Here is a 20,270-nt window from a genome sequence, read left to right as displayed (position 1 = left end):
CCAGACCACCGTTGCAGTGCCGTCACCCCAACACCAGATAGCAGAGGCCTCTTCCCGAAGAGCACTCGCAGACACTCAAGACGCAAATCTTGCACGCCAATGTGCATTGGCTCATTTAGTTTACACTCGATGGTGATTGGGCTCTAAGGCGAGATCCCAATTCATCAGTTCAGTTCTAACGTAACGTCGAATGTGACTGACTGAAAGGGAACTACCTTGATATAGTACTTGAATAAGATAATCTTTCATTGCCATGGTGTTACGTCCCTTAGATTTTAGATAGGGGTAAGGGAGTATAACATTTGAATAAAGATGTGCGTATAACTTAATATGAAGGACCGGGCAATAAAAGGAAAAAGATCAACTCAAAAACTCCGCTCAAAAGTATTTATTTTACAGAACCCAAAAGTGAAAGAATGAAGAGAAAATAATATTTACAACATTTACAAACAATGAGAAGAACGACAATTAACAATACTAAACAAAAACAAACAAAGGTGGGTAAGGGTATTTGAGGAAGGTGGTGTAATGTGATTGGATGGGTGAACCGAGACGTCATCATCCTTCAGGAAAACTGACAGGCTGTAGATTGATCCAATGAGCATCCGAAACACACCCACACCCACACACGCACACACACAACAACAACAAACTACCCACATCTCACTCTAAGTACGTACATGTACGTAACACATGGCATTACCATCTGATATCATTCATTTATTGTACCATAGTTGTGCAATGCGCCCCCTTGTGTCAGTTCTTAAATCTGTTTTGGCAGTTTTGTGTTCATATATATTTTAGTTACTTTGATTAAATATTGTAGAAAAATTCTGTTTTTACACATATATTAGCATTTACCACATCAGTTAACCACCACTACTGTTGTTGAAGTGGGTGTGTTGTTTCCCTCTATCTTTCCTTTTTTTGCCACAGCATTGGAGGCAAGTCAGTTTTCCTGACAAAGCACACTATATCATAAGCTTGAGCGCTCTATTGTGAACGCATGCATGTCAAGTGCAGCTCTGGCACTCATTTGAATACAATCAACTTCACTGTGATTTCAGTCAGAGGCGACAGCTGTTTTAGAGCAATATTAAATTGTGTATTTACGTCTCGCTCTTATTCAGGGCGAAGCGTTATTCTGCGGTTTAAGTGGATATGGATCCCTGTGTTTCACACACATTTCCTCTGAAGTGAAATCAATAGAATTACACGAGCATTGAGCTCCAAACACCATTCATTGTGGATCCTTGCGATAGCCACACAGACTTCAATATGCGGCACGAGTGAGTCGCTGCTGGAGTCTTCAGAAAGCTTGGAAGACTTTAAAAACAAAAAGAGATAACAGCTTAAAGAGGGAGGGGATTCCAATTACCCCTCTGTGCTGACGCCCATCACAAACCCCTGTTATCTTAATTGTACAAGACAGGCTGCTCTGAACTAAAAACGAATCAAAGAGATCAACACATTTATTTTAAATTAGAAACCCATGCAGCCACACATGAATTTGTAATTACTTATGCTAATACACTGGTGACAGAGGGAGGACATTGAGAAGAGACAGCCTGACAGAGGTGGTTACAGATGGATAGATGGATGAATGGATGGAAAGTGTGTGAATAGTAGCCTATATCACTCAAAAATAAAAATTATGTCATTATTTAATCACCTCATGTCATTCTAAAGTTTTATATAATGAAAGTGAATGAGGAAGGAAGTTGTCAAGCGTAAAAAAAAAAAAAAAAAAAAAAAAAGCCTTAAGTTAGCTTTGTGAGACAAACAGACTGAAATGTAAGTCGTTGACATATTAGTGCTTCTTGGCCTGTTATGACAGCTCATAAGAGACATAGGGAGTTATCGGTCTAGGCCTGTCCCAATACCCACATTTGTGGTCTTGGTCACTTGGTAACGCATGCATACGACAGAATTAAATGCACAAGATTGTCCCAGGTCTGAATAATGCCAGGTAACACTTTATTTTGATGGTCTACTTTAGACATTCTATTAACTACATCCCAACTAACTCTCATTAGAGTATTAGTAGACTTTAGTAGACTGACTAATACTACTAATATGCTAATGAGAGTTAGTTGACATGCACAGTTGAACAGTTACTTGCAGTGAATGTCTGCTAACAGTTTTTCGGAATTGCTAAAACACTAAACCCCATTCTCTGAACCAAATTCTCAATAGCCTAAACCAATTTGTCAAATGAATCACTCTTTCTGTAAAACATAAAACAATTTCAGGTAGTTAAAACACTGTTTGCAAGTATCAAGCACTCTTTTTGCAAAACTCTAAACACATTCTCACTCACTAAAGCACATTTTGCACTGATGCACTTACTGTATGTTTCAAAACACTAAACACAAGCAGGCAAAAGTTTAACACAACTACAACACTGTTGTCACCGTTTACACACAACGACTCAAAATTGTTCAATGATGTGACCAATCAACACTGTACATGATACAAGTCAGTTCAGAGTGCCAAAATTGACTCAAAATGTTGCACTGAATGTTGATACCAACAATGGATAGAAACAATATAAGAGGGAGAGGAGGAAGAGTATGTGCAAGAGGTGGTGAACAAGGAGGAAGAGGATGAGAAAGAGCAAGGTGTGGAGAATGCTGTCAAGGCTGGATCTGGCTTTAGGGTTTTTCCCTTTGCCTGCAGAGATGACATTGCCTGTGATGTGGAAGAAGTCCTCAGGCCGGACCCAACATGAAGACATGATGCTGAAGCAGAATAAAATCTCTCTCACTGACCTTGATTTTGCAGTTGCACAACTCTTCTGAGTGTACTGTAACATGCTTTTCATTTAGAGTTTTTTACTGTAACCTTTTTGGCTTTTGCAGTTGGGTCACTGTATTTTCACAGTATGCAAATGCTGAATATACAGACATTCAATACTATACAATATTCAGTACAATACTATACTTGCAGTGAATACAGTATACAATTTATTCAAGTTGTCATTAGAATACTTTTTTACGTAATTCCAAAATTAGTTTACTTTGTTACAATATACTTTTTTTCGGCATGCTTTGGATTTTGTGTTCTCCATCTTTTGATGTAGTGTCTAATAAATGATCTGTAGTGTTTATAATTTTGACTCGCTGTGTGTAAGATCTGAAAGTATTGTTTGATTTTGAGCACAGATAAAATGGTTTTGAGGCAATTGTTTGATTTTGCCAGAAGAGTCAGAGTTTCTTTGAATGTAGTTTGAAAATTTGGTTTTGTGTTTATAGTTTTGATGGTCCCCCAACAGACACTCTACTGAATATAAGTAACTTTATTACACGGCTCTGTGGAATGCTTGATTCTGATTGGTCAATCGCACCATCCAGCGGTATGTTATTCTTCGAGAACAACTGCTAAAAACAGATAACACAGGCTCATCCGGGTTACTGAAGTCAGCAGCGCTATACGCTTGCTAGAAACGAGTTTGGTGAGCTCATAAAATATTAAAACTCAGTCAAATCAATATTTTGTGTTCAGTTGTTTAATTATGCCATCCAGTATCGTGGACTCGCTCTCTCTTGTTTCATTCAAACTCAGCTGCTGCCATTTTGCAACATTTGTTTCGTACACTGTAATGGATTATAAGATAACAAACAGGTACAATTTTAAATCAGATCATTACCTCTTAATAATTTATGTGGTGAAATGCTGTGTAATAAGTGGTATGACTGTACCGTATCTCTTAAATGTCCTTCTTTGAACTTGCTGCTTGCTAGCCAAATGTCAAAGCTTTTAACATACTATCGCTAATATTGCTTTGGAGTGCTATTTGAGGCTATATATCCCATCATCCCACCCACCCCCCAAACCAGAGGTTTGGAATGATATGAAGGTAAGTAAATAATCACAGAATTTACATTTTTGGGTGAAATAAACCTATAAAGGAATCAATCTAGCACGCAAGCCTGGAGTCTCTCTCTGCGTGGCCCCTAGAGAACCGGAGCCATTGAGTGGTAATTACTGTTATCTGCCACTTGTTTTATTAACACATATCCTCAAAGAATGGAGTTCAGCTGCGACGCCATGAGGGCCGATGCCCAGTTTGATAGGTCTGCAGAAAGAAATAATTATTATGAGGAAAGCTAGTTATGCCATACAAAAAGAGCTTTACATGGAAACACCCACGCGGACCCTCACAATGTGTGAGGCAGTTTGGCTAATGGAAGGATAGAAACTATTAAACCGCACGAGAAGATGGAGAAGATATGTGGGGGAGGTGAAAAGGGGGAGTGAGAGAGAACAGTCCAGAATGAGAGAGAGAACAGTCCAGAACGAGAGAGAGAGAGAGAGAGAGAGAGAGAGAGATAGAGAACAGTCCAGAACGAGAGAGAGAGACTTTGGGAAGAAGTTTTAGATGCAGACAGAGAGTTTTAAAAATGGATCCACAATAAAAAGAAAGACAGAGGGAGGGCAAAAAAAAAATTAGGACATACTAGGTCTTGTCTGTGCCAACAGCTAGTAATTACACGCCAATCATCCACCTCGAGGACAGCATGGGAATTAACTAAGCAGAGAAATTGTGGAAAAAATTCAATTAAAAATTGAATTAATAAACTTACTTTGGCTTTCCGGACTGGTGTGAGTGGTTTTGAGGGAATTGTACAGAATAGAATCCTTTACCTGTGAAACACAGAGTGAAAGTGCATAAAATTTGTTTCAGTTTCATGCGTATGTGCACCCAGCAGTTTCAATCTCAACAAAATGCTGATGAAAATGTTTGTTGACAAGTATTTTTTTTTTAAATTAAGTAAATTAAATTAAGAAGTCAAATGTAAAAAGCATGATGAAAAAATATATATATATGACAAGAAAAAGAAAACAAGAAAAATGACTGATCCAATTACACTTAATATTACAACATAGGCAATAAAGTGAAAGCAAATGTGAATTAAGATACACGATACAAATATTCTGTTGTTATAAAAAACATGCTTACATTATAGTGTCACGGTTCTGTTATGTTTTGAATTTGTTTGCCACCATGGTTACTCATTTGATTTCGTCATTCTGTTTAGCTGTTCACTATTTATTACCTTGGTTGATCTGTGTATCAAAGTTCCTGTGCTTTCAGTTCTCATTTGTCCGGTCTCGTCTATGTTATGGTTGTGTTTGCTTGCCTGCCCTTGTTTGGATTTACCTGTGGATATTATTAAAGACTTGTATTGTATTTATATTGCCTTGGATCTATATCTTCTTCGTCGTGTGTTTTACTGCAGCCAGTGTATGACATATAGTGAATGTAAAATATTAGCCCAAGTCTATAAAACATGAAAAAATTAATAACAGTCGGAAAAGCATGAAGGATTTGACTAATAACTTCTAAAAAAAGATAATAATACTTCAGTTCACTCATTATATGCAATTATTCCAGGAGCTCAAGGCAGTTTTCTATATGCTTGACAAATTCAAATGAATGTTATTTATACATTTTTAAAAGGTTAAAAAAAGGGTTCAAGTTTAGTCTGTTTCATTTTGAGTTTCAAACTGTCAACTAAACTTAAAACAATAATGACATGTCATTTTAGTCACAGTAAAATGGATTAAAACTGTTGAATGTGAATTTGAATTTAGCCTTTTTTTTTTTTTACAGTTTTTCTCGATTGCTTAAACACGTTTCTTGAAACTATGCCTCGTATTCTCAAAACTATAAACACAAATCCATAACGTCTCACCCAGTTCCCCAAACATCCTATTTTCAGGTCAAAATGAAGCTCTACACTCAAAACCATTCACTCTTGCTGAAAAACCAAACTTTGCCCTCAGACAGGACACACAAGCCCTCAAAATCACACACACTACAACATAGTCTAACACACTGGTGCAATAAATTCAAAACACCATTTCCAAAACTGGTAAGTTATGTTGCTTGTGGTTCCCCCCCTCACAAACCATTTCACATGATTAACACAAAAGACACAACCAATGGATACATTGGCACATTTTTATTCATTCATGTACTACACAGTACAACACACACACAACAAAACAAAACACATTTTTTCCCCTGTTTTACTTTTTTTTTATTCTCTCCTTTTTATATTTACTTACAGTAAGATGTGTGTGACCATCATATGACAGTAAAAGAGCACACACAAACCTTATTCTAATATGGAATTGTATTGGAATGGTAAAGTGTTACTGTAAGACGTGACAGGAGGGCCTCCACTCAAGGAGACAATATGATGGACACGTCTAAGAATGTTCCACATATGGTTGAAATACCATAATATGCCTAGAAAGATAACATTCTGGGAGTCAAGACTATAAAGGAGAAAGGATGCCCTCCCTTCACTGTCACACTCTGCTGCCACTCTGTGTGACTGTACGACTGCTGGCCTTTTCTTGCAAGAAAATAAACCTCATCAAAGACAATTGGAAATGTTTGTCTTTTATTCAGTGATAGAATTTTGTTTGCCACCACACCTCCCTGAAGGTTCTCGAGGCGACGGTAAAGCGACTCAAATTTGGCCTTACTCGTAGCCCAGCCTCCTTCATAGTCATACCATTGACTATGACATGGGCAACTAGAGTGGCTTGAATTTCATCTGAGACTGCTTGTCTTCTTGCCCTTGCCCTTCCTCCTCCTTCTTATCCCTCCTCGATCTCTTCCTTCATGTCTTTCTGGATCCATTGTTCCAAACCCCAATAAACTGATTTGGGCCCTTTATCTATCTATTGAAGGATCTGATTGATGTGTGTTAAATTTTGACTCTTAGTGTTTCCACCTGGGTAATTGTGTGCTAACTGAGCTGAAGCTGTGCTGACTTGAGTGAACAATAATGAATGCTAGTGCTTTCTATATGACAACATGGTCTAGGCAATGAGAAATGAAAGGATTTGTGTGTAGAGTTTTGCAGTGACAGTTCAACAAATCTGACTCATGTGTCAAAACAGGGAATAGTGTTTTTAGTTTAGGGAAATGGGTGTGCTTTTTGATAAATGGTGTTATGGTTTTGAAATTTAAGTTCAAAAACCTTGTTATAGTGTTTAAGCAATCGAGAAAAACTGTAATCAAAGAACATTTTTGTTAAAAGACAAAACTATGACTAAAAACGAACCCCAAAATGGGTCACCCTGGTGTAATTAGCACCTCAGTTACCTGCTGCGAGTGTAAAAAAAAATGATTTGATAGCAGCAAGGGCTATCTTTCCACTGAAAAGCATTATTAACCACCTAATTGGCCGATAATTAAAGCATTGTTTGTTTGGCACTTTCAGTGAGTCCTAATACTGACCCAGTTTAATGATTAATTGCTCCATAATTTAGATTCTACAAGTCTAATTATTTTCTCTCCACCTTAATTATTGCTGCCATGTTAATGGCATGCTCCTCGCCTGAGGATGTTCCCTCATACTAAAAGGAGGTCCAAACTCATTTGGCATCCAATGCTGCATCTGCATGACCTTGACAAAGGCACCTTTACTCTTTCCCAACATCTCAAATAAATAGCTCCTACTCATGTCTTCTAGCATACGTTCCTTTTTGGATTGATACGGGTCAAACATCAGGAATTGGTGTGGGAAAGGTCTTTTAATACACCGGACACTCTTTCTAGCACCTTTAATTGTGGAAGTAGATTTGTAGAAGTAATAACTGCTCTGTCATTGTGCTAATCCTGCACCCAGAGTCTCTGTCGGCCCCCCAGCAACGCCTTGACGGAGAATTAGTTGCTGCTGCACTGAATAACTGTTGGGTGTGTATTAAAGTATTTAAAATCAAAGCTGACAGTTTAATCTCAGCATTTGAAATATCTCCAGTGCAAGAATGAAAATAATGAATTTGTGAATTTAGGATTTTTACAATGAGATATTGTGACACAAAATGGTTTTACCCAATTGCTTGCTTGAGGTTGTGTTAAAATACAGTGCAATAAGCAACCATTGGTGGGGGTGGGGGGGGGGGGGGTAAAAAATCCCATTTTTAATAGTTTTTTAATGCCACCTATTTAGTCGTTGACTGTTCAAAGTTTATCCAAATAAATATTGTTATGGCCTCTATTACAAAACTCTACTTTAATTATTCTATACAAATATGTGCGTAATATTGCTCCTTTCAATCTAAGAAGGACAGCAACTAAATGGTAACACTTTACAATAAGGTTCATTAGTTAACATTATTAAACTACATTAGTTAACATGAATTGATAATGAACTTCTACCGCATTTATTAATCTTTGTTAATGTTAATTTGAACATTTATTAATACATTACTAAAATCAAGAGTTGTATTTGTTAGTTAATGCACTGTGAACTAACATGAACAAACTATGAACAACTGTATTTTTATTATCTAACGTTAAAAAAGATTTACAAATACAGTAACAAATGTGTTGCTCATGGTTAGTTCACGTTAGTTAATACATTATATAATACATTAATAATACATTTAAAGAAATCCGGACCTGAAAACTGTGTTTAAGTCCTTATATCCAGCTTTTTAAAATAAGCTTTTTGAAGCTGCCAAATAAGAACATATGAGCATGTGCCTTAAAATAGAAACATCAATGTCTCTGCTTAATGTCAGGATTTTTTTTTTCTGTCTTTTTTTTTCTACATATTGGTGCACTCAGGACCCGGACAAACACAAAGACCACTCTAATGACATGTCTGTCTAGCTTACAGCAAGTCTACTTCACCCGTGTCAAAGTGCGTTTCACAAAGCCTGAGGTTTAACTACTCCAATGATGACTAAGTATGTTATCAAACACTCATGAAAGTCATTGCAAGTGAGTGTGTAAAGTTCAGGAAAGAAAGGAACATTTAAAGGGATAGTTTGCCTCAAAATTAAATTATGTCATCATTTACTCACACTTTCTGTCTTCTGTGAAACACAAAAAGAGTTGTTTTCTATGTGTTAGTGCCACATTAAAAGTCATAATGAAACAATGTTTTGACAGCAGAGTAAAACAAGAATGAAGTCATAAAATTAAGACTTGTCAAAATGTACATTCATTTTTAAAATTTCGAAATCCATTTAATCTAAGGTCTATTATGCGATTATTCTCAAAAAATCTTTATTTATTTTTTTACATGCCACTAAATTCTAGACTACATTACATGACTTTTGCCTAGTTTCTTTTAGCACCGAATTGTAGTCTGGAGTCAGCACTGTAAAAAAAAATAAAATAAAAATAAATAAAAATTACGATCAATAAGTCATGACAACATATGTTTTTACATTACTTCAACTCATCAAAATAAGTTAAGAATTAAAAAAAAAAATGTATATGAGATTCAACTCATTTTTTAAGTTAAGTCAGTTTAATGTAATTTAAGTTGAAATGACTTACACAGCCAAGTTAAATGTACTTATTATTTTATTTTTATTTTTTTACAGTGCACTAATTGCCAAAAGTCATAGCCAGTCTGGAGATTTTAGGCTGTTGGAGTTGACAGATTAGCTTTAGACTATGAGCCCATCCAGTCGGAGGACAACAAACATGTTTGATATTTTGAAGCGATTTTAGAACACATATTGTTTTCATTTTTCATGCATCTACAACTAACGAGCCACATGTTTCTGTTTGAGTTTGTTTGTACGTATGTGTTTTATTTTGCGTTTAGTTTTTAAAGTGTTGTGGTGTATTCCGACCTTGAAAAAATACCATACGTTTTTCATTCAAATCTGCAAAAAAAAAAAAATTATTAATTAAATTAAAAAATTATTCTTGATTTAAGCAAGAGAGTAAAATGCAATTAAATATTTCTTTACAGTATTAAAAACAGGTGTCATGAAATCCAAACTGTGTATAATATTTTTACCTGCTGATGATATGGATGACAACATGTAGTTGGTAACCAGGCTGTTATTGGCCACTAAAATCAGTTGCGCTCCAGTTGTCGACATACCTTTCTTTCACCATTGAGCAACTGCTCCAAATGGTTCTGTAACTTTAATTATGTGATTCCTTCCCTAGGCTGTGCTCCAGCATAATATTTATGTCTGTGCTTCTTTTATGTGGCATCAGAACAGATTGTTCACTTCTGATGCACTGCCTGATGTTCACTTCACTGTACGTCCTGTCATTGCTCCACTGAGAGAGTGGCAACAATGCAATTTTGCATTGAATCCAGTGATGTGCTGCAGGCAAATCGACCTCGACCCTGTTAATTTACCACTGGGGATGTTGAACAGGGAAAGAAGGAAACTCTATGCAACAGACTGAAGACGGTTCCTGTCAACACTAGCTGTTCACACTCTGTAATAAAGTCATCAATGATTTTGAGAAATTAATTAAAGAAATGGCTTCAGATGCAATTGAAGAGCACTGAGCGAGTTTTCAAGAGCTACAGCTCTTCAGATGTTATCAATATTTCTACTTCATTCATCTTGGGGAATAACTAACACACAATGTGCTCTATGCCAGATAAAATTATTCCAGCTTTTGCGAGTAAACATGAATTTAGAGTGTCGGTTCTGTGGTGGAAATGCAACGTTTTTTGTGTGGTTTAACTTGCGGGCGAAGCTCAGCAAGTCTTTTTATGTACAAGGCTTTTAATGTTCAAATGCAAACGCTCAAATTGAGTCTCTTTTCCTGCCGGCAACCAGTGCTACGAACAGGGTGTTCAATAGAGACAAAGGCACCCAAAAACGTCCTTCTTAAGGGACTAAAAACACTTCATTAACTTGTATTTGCATGACTAACTCCTTTCATGTGTCGTCTGATTGTCACAAGGCCAACAGACTGTAGGCAGTTCATTCCTCACAATTACTTCTCATAAAGCCGCTGAGACATCAGAAGGGGGGTCTCCTCAAGGAATGGCCTTTACATTGGCAAGATTGCTTAATATAAACATATTAAAATAACACAAAATGATTTATATAACAACTGTCAAAGGCTTTTCAAAAACTGTATGAACGATGTAAAGCAAAAAACAGATTAAAAGTGATCAAATAATAATATTAATAATTGCATGACATATTGATTATTCAAATTAATAACGTGCATACATATTTGCTGAGAAACATCCCTATATGTTACTTTTATTATTCAAAGACTTTACATTATTGTGTATACAAAAAAAGTTTTATAACTACTCCGAGGAGGAAACATGACTAATTGTTTGGGTTTTTTGGTGATTTTTCTCTCTTTTATTCTTTGTTGCGTTTATTTTAGGGCTGTCAAACGATTAATCGCGATTAATCGCATCCAAAATAAAAGTTTGTTTTTACATAATATATGTGTGTGTACGGTGTATAATTATTTTCTATATATAAATACACACACATGCATGTATATATTTAAGAAATATTTGCATGTATATACTGTGTATATATATTTATATTATATATAATTTATATTATATATAAATATTTTATATATAAATAACACATTTTTCTTAAATATATATGCATGTGTGTGTATTTATATATAGAAAATAATTATACTCCATACACACACATATATTATGTAAACACAAACTTTTATTTTGGATGCGATTAATCGCGATTAATCGTTTGACAGCCCTAGTTTATTTGCATATTGTTTCATATATAACTGAAATTAGAAATGATCTAACTGAAATTAATTCACTGAAATTATCCGGAAGTATTATAGTCTCGTTCTTTTTCTTACATTTGGCCAGTAGTGATCAAAAACTGAACAAAAATTCATTTGACCTAATTTGACTCACAATAAATGTTTTATTTACACTAAATGTTTTATTTACACAAGACCCCCATGCGACCGACACATTAAAAATGGCCTCTGTGGAAGTTCTGCAACCACTCCGTTCTTCTGTTTTTGTAAACACGCCCACTTTTGGGACAGACCAATCCAGCCCTGCAGCTGGGGGCGGAGTTACCGAGTGAGCCATTTCTTCTGCAATCAGAGTCCTGTTTTCTCTTCCTCCACCAGCACCTCCATTCTGTTCATGTGTGAAATGAGCAAGGGTCTTATCTCTTAGAAACACACCACTGAGCCAGAGGAGACACAAGCGAGAGAGAGACAGTGCGGGAGGGGTGAGGGCAGAGAGCGAGGGAGAGGGAGCATTTGAGAGTGTAGTTGCTCACGTGGGCTGCACACTAATAGGCCGCCTTTGGTATGCCACAGGCCACACGTTTATTTCCAACAGCGCCAGTGCTAATCCAGCCGAGTATGAGCTCCATACTGCAGACGTGAGCCGAACGTACTGAAACGTTCGAGTGAAGTCCCAAGACGCTGGTTTTTTTTTCACCCCAGTGCTGTTTTTGTGATCATTTTCATCTGCGAGGTGGTAATTTTGATAGTTCAAGGGCTGGAGGTAATCGGTGAGGGCATTCTTTTGTGCGTTCAGAGTGAAATACATTCAATAGCAGAGTCTGCTGAGTGAGACCTAGAAGGGGGAAAAGCAATAGGGCATCTGTGTGAAAGAGAAAATCGAGTGAACTGTAAGGGTCTCTGAGTGGGACATGGTTTTTATTACCACAAATGTTTTCCGCTTCGACCGCTGCTGTCCATTGATGTCTGTCTACAGTGTCTGGGCTGAGAAAATTGCTTCCTTTTTCATGACAAACTTGATTGCTTCTCAATAAAGGGCTATCAGAAGTGTTGCTACAGAAACAAAAACATGTACAAGTTTGGGGGTAAAAGCTTCAGCTAGGGTTTCACTTTATCTTGATGGTCCCTTTAACACATTCTGTTGACTATAAGTAATGTTGCACCTATGTAACTCTCATTGGAGTGTTAGTATAAGTAGACTGGAAGGGTTAGGGTTAGATTAAGTTGACATCTAGTTGCAAAGTTACTTATAGTCAGTCTGTTGGAAGAGCATCACAATAAAGAGTTAGCAGATATTAAGCAGACAATACTCTAAGAGTAAGTTGACTTGTAGCTGCAAGTTTCTTATAACAGAATGTCCAAAAGGAAACATTAAAATAAAGTGATACCAAATTCATTTTCTGTGATATCAAATTTCATTTCAGACTTTATTTGTAACTGACTTTGAGTGAATCTTCCAGTTTGGATTGAGTTAAAGTAATGTAAAAACATAAGGTGTCATGACTCATGACGCAGGCCCTACACATGAGTAGGCTAAATGCCATCATACAGTGCATTATAGAGGCAAGACTTACAAATGTCCTGAAAATAGAAAAGAAGACAAATATGTTTTAAAAGGCTAAATATAAAGCATATCATTGGAAACATTGCAATGTGACATTTAAAACATGTTTTTCAGACGTATTTCTGCCAACATAGACTCAAGGTTCTGCACTGTATTTTAGATGTTTGAATTTTTCAAGATACCAATTATCTTTTCCTCCCCGGGTATTCTTAATGCAGGTGTTAGTGCTCAGCCAGCAGACGTCAGAGATAACCTGGTTTTGCGTGGGAGCAGCGAAACTCTACTAGTATCGTCAATTATGCGTTAGCATGGCATCAGGGCAGAACGCCCACACTGGTTATGAAGTGAATATGGAAACAGAAAAACTCATCCACAGATGGCCCGTAAAATGAGAGCATACCATTATTACCATGCCAACATCTCTATATAGCCTATAGAAAAACAAAGGAACTTTTCACTTTTGGCTCATCATTGTTAATATGCAGTCAGGTGTTGTAATGTCTAAAACATGTCAAGCATCTGACTGACTGACTAAATTAGAAATCTTTCAAGTTACTTTTAATTGTCACATGTTGGTCTCAAGGTTTATTTCAAAAAAAGAAACTCAGTGATTCATTCGGTTTGGCATAATTAAGTTGAAATGCTGTTTGATTTGAAGTCCTTCAAAGGAAAATACATCCAGTGAATAGAGGAAAACTATGATTCACTGTCACATATTCTCAGAATGAAGAATGCGTTGATGCCACGCTTTTTTCTTATTTTATAAAGTGAGTCATATTAATGATAAAACAAAAGGCTTTATCGAGAGTTATTTTGGACTAAACCCGTAGGCAGTCTGATCATTTTGATAATTGAGCCTGTTTCCAATATAACGTGGTAAAATAATGTGAAACGTGTTTGTTCACTAAATGAAGATGTGCTGCCATCTGGTGATCTTGAAGAAATTGAAACAGAATGAACACACATACACACACATGATGATTGTTATACTGTTCAAACTGTATTCTATCCTTTCAATTCAATTCAATTCAACTTGATTTCCAGACTCAATGTCCATTAGAAAGAAAACATACAACAACCAACAAAAAATTACATACAATTGTCATACAGACAATTATGCCAATTATTATGCCACACACACACACTCACACATAATAGGTTTTGGTGTATTTGTGGGGATTTTCCGTTGATGTAATAATTGTTATACTGTACAAACTGTATTTTCTATTCCCTTACTAACCCTACCACTAAACCTACCCATCACATAAAACTTTCTGCATTTTCACATTAAAAATAAAATAAAAAATAGGCTACATTTCCCTCGTGGGAACCGTTGACTGGTCCTCAAGATATAGGTGATCTCAGGTTTTTCTATCCTTGTAGCCTAATAAACCTGTACGTCACACACACACACACACACCAAGAACATGTAGGCCTACTCAGACGAGAATTAATGTAATTTATGGCATCATAATCTGCAACCTATGTAATGTTCACCTAGGTACTATTCCACAAGCAAGTGCTGAATTTTCAAAACTATTCTCCCAAAACGTTTTTCAAACATTTCAGAAAATGTTTTAATTTCATCAGATTTGGTACACTCGGTGTTAAATAGCCTACAACGCATTTTTTATAATTGTATTTAGGTAACTTGTTTAGAAAAAGACATTTCCCACCCAACAGTCAATCATTTTAGTTTTTTTTTTTTTTTTTTTTTTGCACGAACGCGCAGTAGTGGGGTTTTTTTCCCGGTTGTGGCAACAACAGTTCGAGGCTACGTCGTGCTTACGTCATTTTCAAGCGCCAACAAACACTCGCGTAGACAACAATCGTAAAGCAAGAAGCTTGTTTTCGATCGTTCCTGATGTAAAATGTGTGAAACAACGTTTTCTTTGGGTCTCCAGGAGCGCATGCAGCGTTTGCAGGAGCTCACAGACTTCACAGAGAGTTGTCAAGCCGAACTCAGGGATTTGTTTGACTCGCTGGAATGGAGTCAGGAATTAGATACACATGCAGTTCAGGTAAACGTCAATTGCCAAACACAAAACTATAAAGAGAATGCAGTGAATGGATATGTGATACTTTGTAGCCTTTGTGTTAATGACCCTGTATCTAGTTTATATCCACTTACCATAGTACCAAAAATACCACACACTACTGTCATTTCTATTAATGCAAATTAACAAACTATTTGGTCTATTAAAGTCTTTATTTAAAAAAAAAACTTCATTCTTAGAGGGATAGTTCACCTAAAAATGTAAATTCTGCTATCATTTATTCACCCTCAAATTGTTCCAAACATGTATGAATTTCTTTCTTCCGCTGAACACAAAAGAAGATGTTTTGAAGAATATGGATAACCAAACATTTGATGGGCCCCATTGACTTCCATAGTATGAAAAAAAAAAAAACTCAATGGGGCCCCATCAAGTGTTTGGTTACTGACATTCTTCAAAATATCTTCTTTTGTGTTCAGCAGAAGAAATAAATTCATACAGGTTTGGAACAACTTGAGGGTGAGTAAATAATGACAGAATTTACATTTTTGGGTGAACTATCCATGTAATACTTCATATAGTTTAATATATAGATACAGACAGAGAGTATGGTGGTTACTATGGTAACATTTTGTAAATCTGTATTTACTCTTTGGCAACTGCTTTACCTCTCTTGGGCTTAAATCGTTTTTTTAAATACCTGTATTGTCTTCTGATTACCAGATGGAAGTGTGTCCATTCAATCCAAACCACACTGTACCGCGGGACAGGATGGAGAAACACAAAGCCGCCTGTCAGCTCAGTCAGCTGGGATACTCTAAAGAAGAGCAGGTGAATAATGAACCACATTAAGTACCGCGTCAGCAAAAAGTCTTGTGATTGACTTAAAGGAGTCATAACCTAGTCTTAATTTGGATACCTACTGCTGTATTATAGTCTTTCATGCCCTTCTAAAAAATAAAAGTGGAAAAAAAATAAAAACAGAGCTCCTAAAACCTTTATTTCTGAAGGCATTATTGTCTCGCGAGATCTGATGCGATGTTTTGGCTGTCGTGGACGTAGAGTCCATTCCCCGTGTTTACCTTGAAGCTAACGTTACATACAATAGCCGCATTAGTAGTTAGCTGCTGTTTGTTACACACAGTAGAGCAATAAAAACAGTCTTACCGTTTCAATTTCAGGCAAGTCCCGGATGGTTGGAATGGCACCTTTTTTCAAACGGAGCTTCGTGGCCAACTTCGCCTGATATTGGCCCAAATTTGTGAATGATTCCGGCGTAAAATGTTTAGCGCAGACACCGAACAATAAGCCAGTTGAAAGTGTTGCTGGGACAGCGTCATTAAAAATGAATTTTATCCACTGGTCCCTGATAGTTTGGTCCGTTTTTGGTATAGAAAACACATTCGCATGTTGTTTCTGGCAGTCAACCACAGAGCAACTCACGTGTGCACTCGGTTTCTCCATCTTTCGCGACTGAACTGAATATGAGGGGGAGAGGGGAAGGGCGGGCTTCCTGCTGCGGTGTCCATATATGGTATATCCTGCCCCGTCTTGACGTCAAGACGGGGCTGAAATCAAAATCTCGTTTTTTAGTGCGCGTGCACGTGGGCTATTTTACAAACCCTGAGGTAAACAAACGCTTCACTTTTAAATATCGGCTTCCCGGCCAGTGTATAATCATTATGCAATCATAACATACATTGATTCTCGTGGAAAAGTGAAATTTGCAGGTTATGACTCCTTTAATCTCATATTGGAAAATATGAACATGAAATTTGATGGTGGGTTTTTTTCCTGTCATTTGTTTTCAGGCTGAAATGTTTGATCCTTCAGTGTACTATGAGAAAGCTAACATTCCGTCCATTACCATGGGTGAGTTTTTTGACTTTGTGTGAGACATACTATTCAATTTTAAGGTTTTTAAAGAGCTTTGCAAGGCTGTGAAGTTGTGTGATGTTGACTGATATCACTTTCAGATGTTGACACATTTCACCAAGTAATTCTGCAGACCCGGGAAAATGCTCCTTGCGTGAGCTCGACAGGAATCAACACACAAAGTAAGTGTTTAGATAGCCATCTCCTTTCTCTAGACAGTGATTTGGTCATTTCAGCACTTATCAGGATAATAAGCAATATAGCACATTTAAAATTGTGTGTGACAGAATGAGTGTATTAATGATATCCATGTCTTTATTTATTTTTCCAAATATTTTCAACATTTATCTGTGTTCTTTGTTTTGTTTTTCCCCATTAACAGGGGTGAGTATTAAAGGAAGTCTGGTCTAGACAATTTTCCACTCATACTTGCTGTATCCTTTGGCTCAATATCCTTTTAAAGGCTTGGTCCTTAATATTGCTTGATAGAAGATTTTAATTTATTTCACTCAGGTACACATTAGTTAAACATTCATAAATGACATAAGACCAAGAAATGCAGAAATCTATAGGTCTATTTGTCCCATTACGTGTTGGGAGTGTTTTTCTGACTCGCTAGTTCTGCACTGGATTTCCTTTTTGCAGACTGGTCATTTAAAATGTTATTCGGAAACACTTCCCTGAAATAAACACACTTTGATTATGAATCTTCAGAATCAATATGTTATTTGTTTTAACCATTTACTAATAATTGTGATTTTTGTGTAAAATCTGTTTTATTTTTTTTTTGCAGGTGGCACATCTACAGATCTCCCTGGCATACCTCAGAATCATAAGCGCGCATTATGTGACCTCACTGTGGCAGAACGATTGGCCGTCCATGATCATGTGTTACAAGAAGCCAGTCAGCAGAGTGCAAAGAGAGAATCCAACAACGAGGATCTTTATGTAGACCTTGTTGCAAAGCTTAAAAAAGGTACTTGAATTCACAGACCCATTATATCACCATTGATCCTGAGTCAAATTAAGGGGAAATATTTGTCTCTGGGCTTCATTTTCACATATTCAAGGTCACACATTTACACATTTATTTTAAAGGGTTAATTCACTTAATAAATGAAAGTTCTGTCATCATCCTCATTTCATTTCAAACCCATAACACTTTCATTCATCATCAGAACACAAATGAAGATATTTAAAATAAAATAAAAAAAATCTGAGATTTCTGTCCCTCCATTGAAGGTCTATTCAACCAAATCTCAGAAGCTTCTGTGTAAGTTTAAGCATTTCATAGAATAAATTCTCAGTATGATTAATAATGGCAGTTACCTATAAAATGACAGCCAGCAAATACATAGTATCTGTAAAGATGTCATAACAGAGTAATATTGGGCTGGGCCTCACTGAACCCAGAGGTGGAGCTGCACCACAAGACCTACTCAGCCCTAAGTCAGAGCTACACCATGGAGCCCACTGAGCCCTGAGGTGGAGCTGCATCACAGGGCCCAACTGCAGCTGATTCGCATAAGACCTAAGTTGCTCCAAACTTGGAGAAAATCTCATGATTGCCTCCACTTTTAAAGGCTTCAGTACCAAGTCCATATAACTTCTATTTTTTCTGTGTTTTTTTTTTTTTTACCTCACATATAATTTCACTATACTGAGTACCAATTACTTCATAAAGTAAAGAATGATGTTTTGTCTGAAATCCATTCTATAGGAGATAAACAGAGTGGGCCGAAGTCTCATCTGGAGGTCTTGGCTGAGATGAGGGACTACAGGAGGCGCAGACAGTCTTACAGAGCGAAAAACGTTCACATCACCAAGAAGTCTTACACAGAGGTCTGTGATTTGAGTTTTTGCTCTTGGGGGATGTTAATCTACTTACCCACAAAACACTTTTTCACTATGCATGTTCTCACTGTAAATTGCCTTCGTTTTGAATTTAAACTGTCTTCTCACAGTGAATGGCTTGAGAGCCATCGAGAATATTCTGCATAATTTTATGCCCTTTCCTACCTTTTCCAGGTGATCCGCGAGGTTATTGACATCCACTCTGAAGAACTAGGCAGGATTTGGCAGGAAGTGAAGGATGAGGAGTCCAAAGCATCACAGCAGTCATCCCACAGGTCACATGTCTGATTTCAGCACACCAAATCTCTTTCCTCCCTGACAGAAGTAGCACAGATTGACTGATATTGATTTTTTTATGTTGGTTTTTGGTTACAGAGGGTCATATGAGAAAGGCCGCTCCGCATCCGTTGAGTCACGGGAGTCTCGTATCAGCTCCCGAGATGAGCATGAGCATGGGCATAAACAGCACCGCAAACGCAGCCGCAGTCACAAGCGCAGTCGAGAGAAAAAACAGAAGCGCAAGAGGTAATGTTAACACTGACCTAAACAACATGAAAGTATCTGAATACTAATCAGAACTTAACTTATCCATCAGTCCATCATTCTGAAGTTCTTGTTGTGTATTTTAAAAGTTCAGCATGGATACAAACTCAAAGTTTGTGATGGACTGACTATATTATTCGCACCTTTTGTTTTGTCCTCAGAGATTCACACTCTCCGGATGTGGAGAGACATCACAAGAAAAAGAAGAAGAAAAATAAATCTTGAAATTTTAGTTATTTTCTTATCTGTATTGTTCTCTTTAATGTTTTTAGTTGGATGATATGCTACAATAAAACGTGAATAAAAATGTATCAAATATTTGTTTATGTGCATTTCCTGCATTTTTAACGTCCATGCCATGATAGATCTTCATATACACTATCGTTCAAAAGTTTGAGGTCTGTACATTTATTTTATTAATTTTTGAAAAGAAATCTCTTGTTCACCAAGGCTGCTTTTATTTGATCAAAAATACAGTAAAACCATAATATTGCAAAATATTATTATAATTTCAATTATATTTTAAAATGTAATTTATTCCTGTAATTAAAGCCATTACTCCAGTCTTCAGTATCCTTCAGAAATTATTCGAAAATGCTGATTTAGTGCTCAAGAAACCTTAATATTTTTATGGTAACTGTGATGCATGTTTTTCAGGATTCTTTGATAAATAGAAAATTGTGAGTGATGTAGCTGTGCAATCCAAGAAAGCTCTGCATTTTTACTAAGTTGGTGCACACGATCTTCCTAATTTGTTTTAACCTGCTTTTTATTCAACCTTTAGCTGTTCATTGGATATTTCCAGCCCCACTTTCTGTTGTTAAAAGACAATAACCACCCGATACGAACTTTGAGAAATCTGTTACATCAATGGCACATTTTTCCAAGGAGGTCAAAAGGTCATTAAAAATCCCAAAGTCACAGCTTGCAA

General features: G+C 36.7%; 1 protein-coding gene across 2 annotated transcripts; it reads left to right on the top strand.

The window, feature by feature from the left end:
- Nucleotides 1-14,848: 14,848 nt before the first annotated feature.
- On the top strand, nucleotides 14,849-19,905 carry snrnp48 (small nuclear ribonucleoprotein 48 (U11/U12)). 2 transcript variants are annotated; one of them, XM_079893869.1, is made up of 9 exons: nucleotides 14,849-15,091; nucleotides 15,791-15,898; nucleotides 16,879-16,939; nucleotides 17,044-17,124; nucleotides 17,736-17,918; nucleotides 18,663-18,784; nucleotides 18,971-19,059; nucleotides 19,172-19,321; nucleotides 19,501-19,659. In XM_079893869.1, the coding sequence occupies exons 1-9, from the start codon at nucleotides 14,942-14,944 to the stop codon at nucleotides 19,562-19,564; spliced, it is 1,008 nt and encodes a 335-aa protein (XP_079749995.1). In that variant the 5' UTR covers nucleotides 14,849-14,941; the 3' UTR covers nucleotides 19,565-19,659. The 2 variants fall into 2 exon arrangements, with proteins under 2 accessions (XP_079749995.1, XP_079749996.1); XM_079893870.1 differs by having other exon boundaries at nucleotides 14,855-15,091; nucleotides 18,971-19,071; nucleotides 19,501-19,905.
- The last annotated feature ends 365 nt before the right edge of the window (nucleotides 19,906-20,270 follow it).

This window comes from Squalius cephalus, assembly GCF_949319135.1.
Source record: "Squalius cephalus genome assembly, chromosome: 15".
NCBI lineage: Eukaryota > Metazoa > Chordata > Actinopteri > Cypriniformes > Leuciscidae > Squalius > Squalius cephalus.
This window is presented reverse-complemented; position numbering and strand designations above follow the sequence as displayed.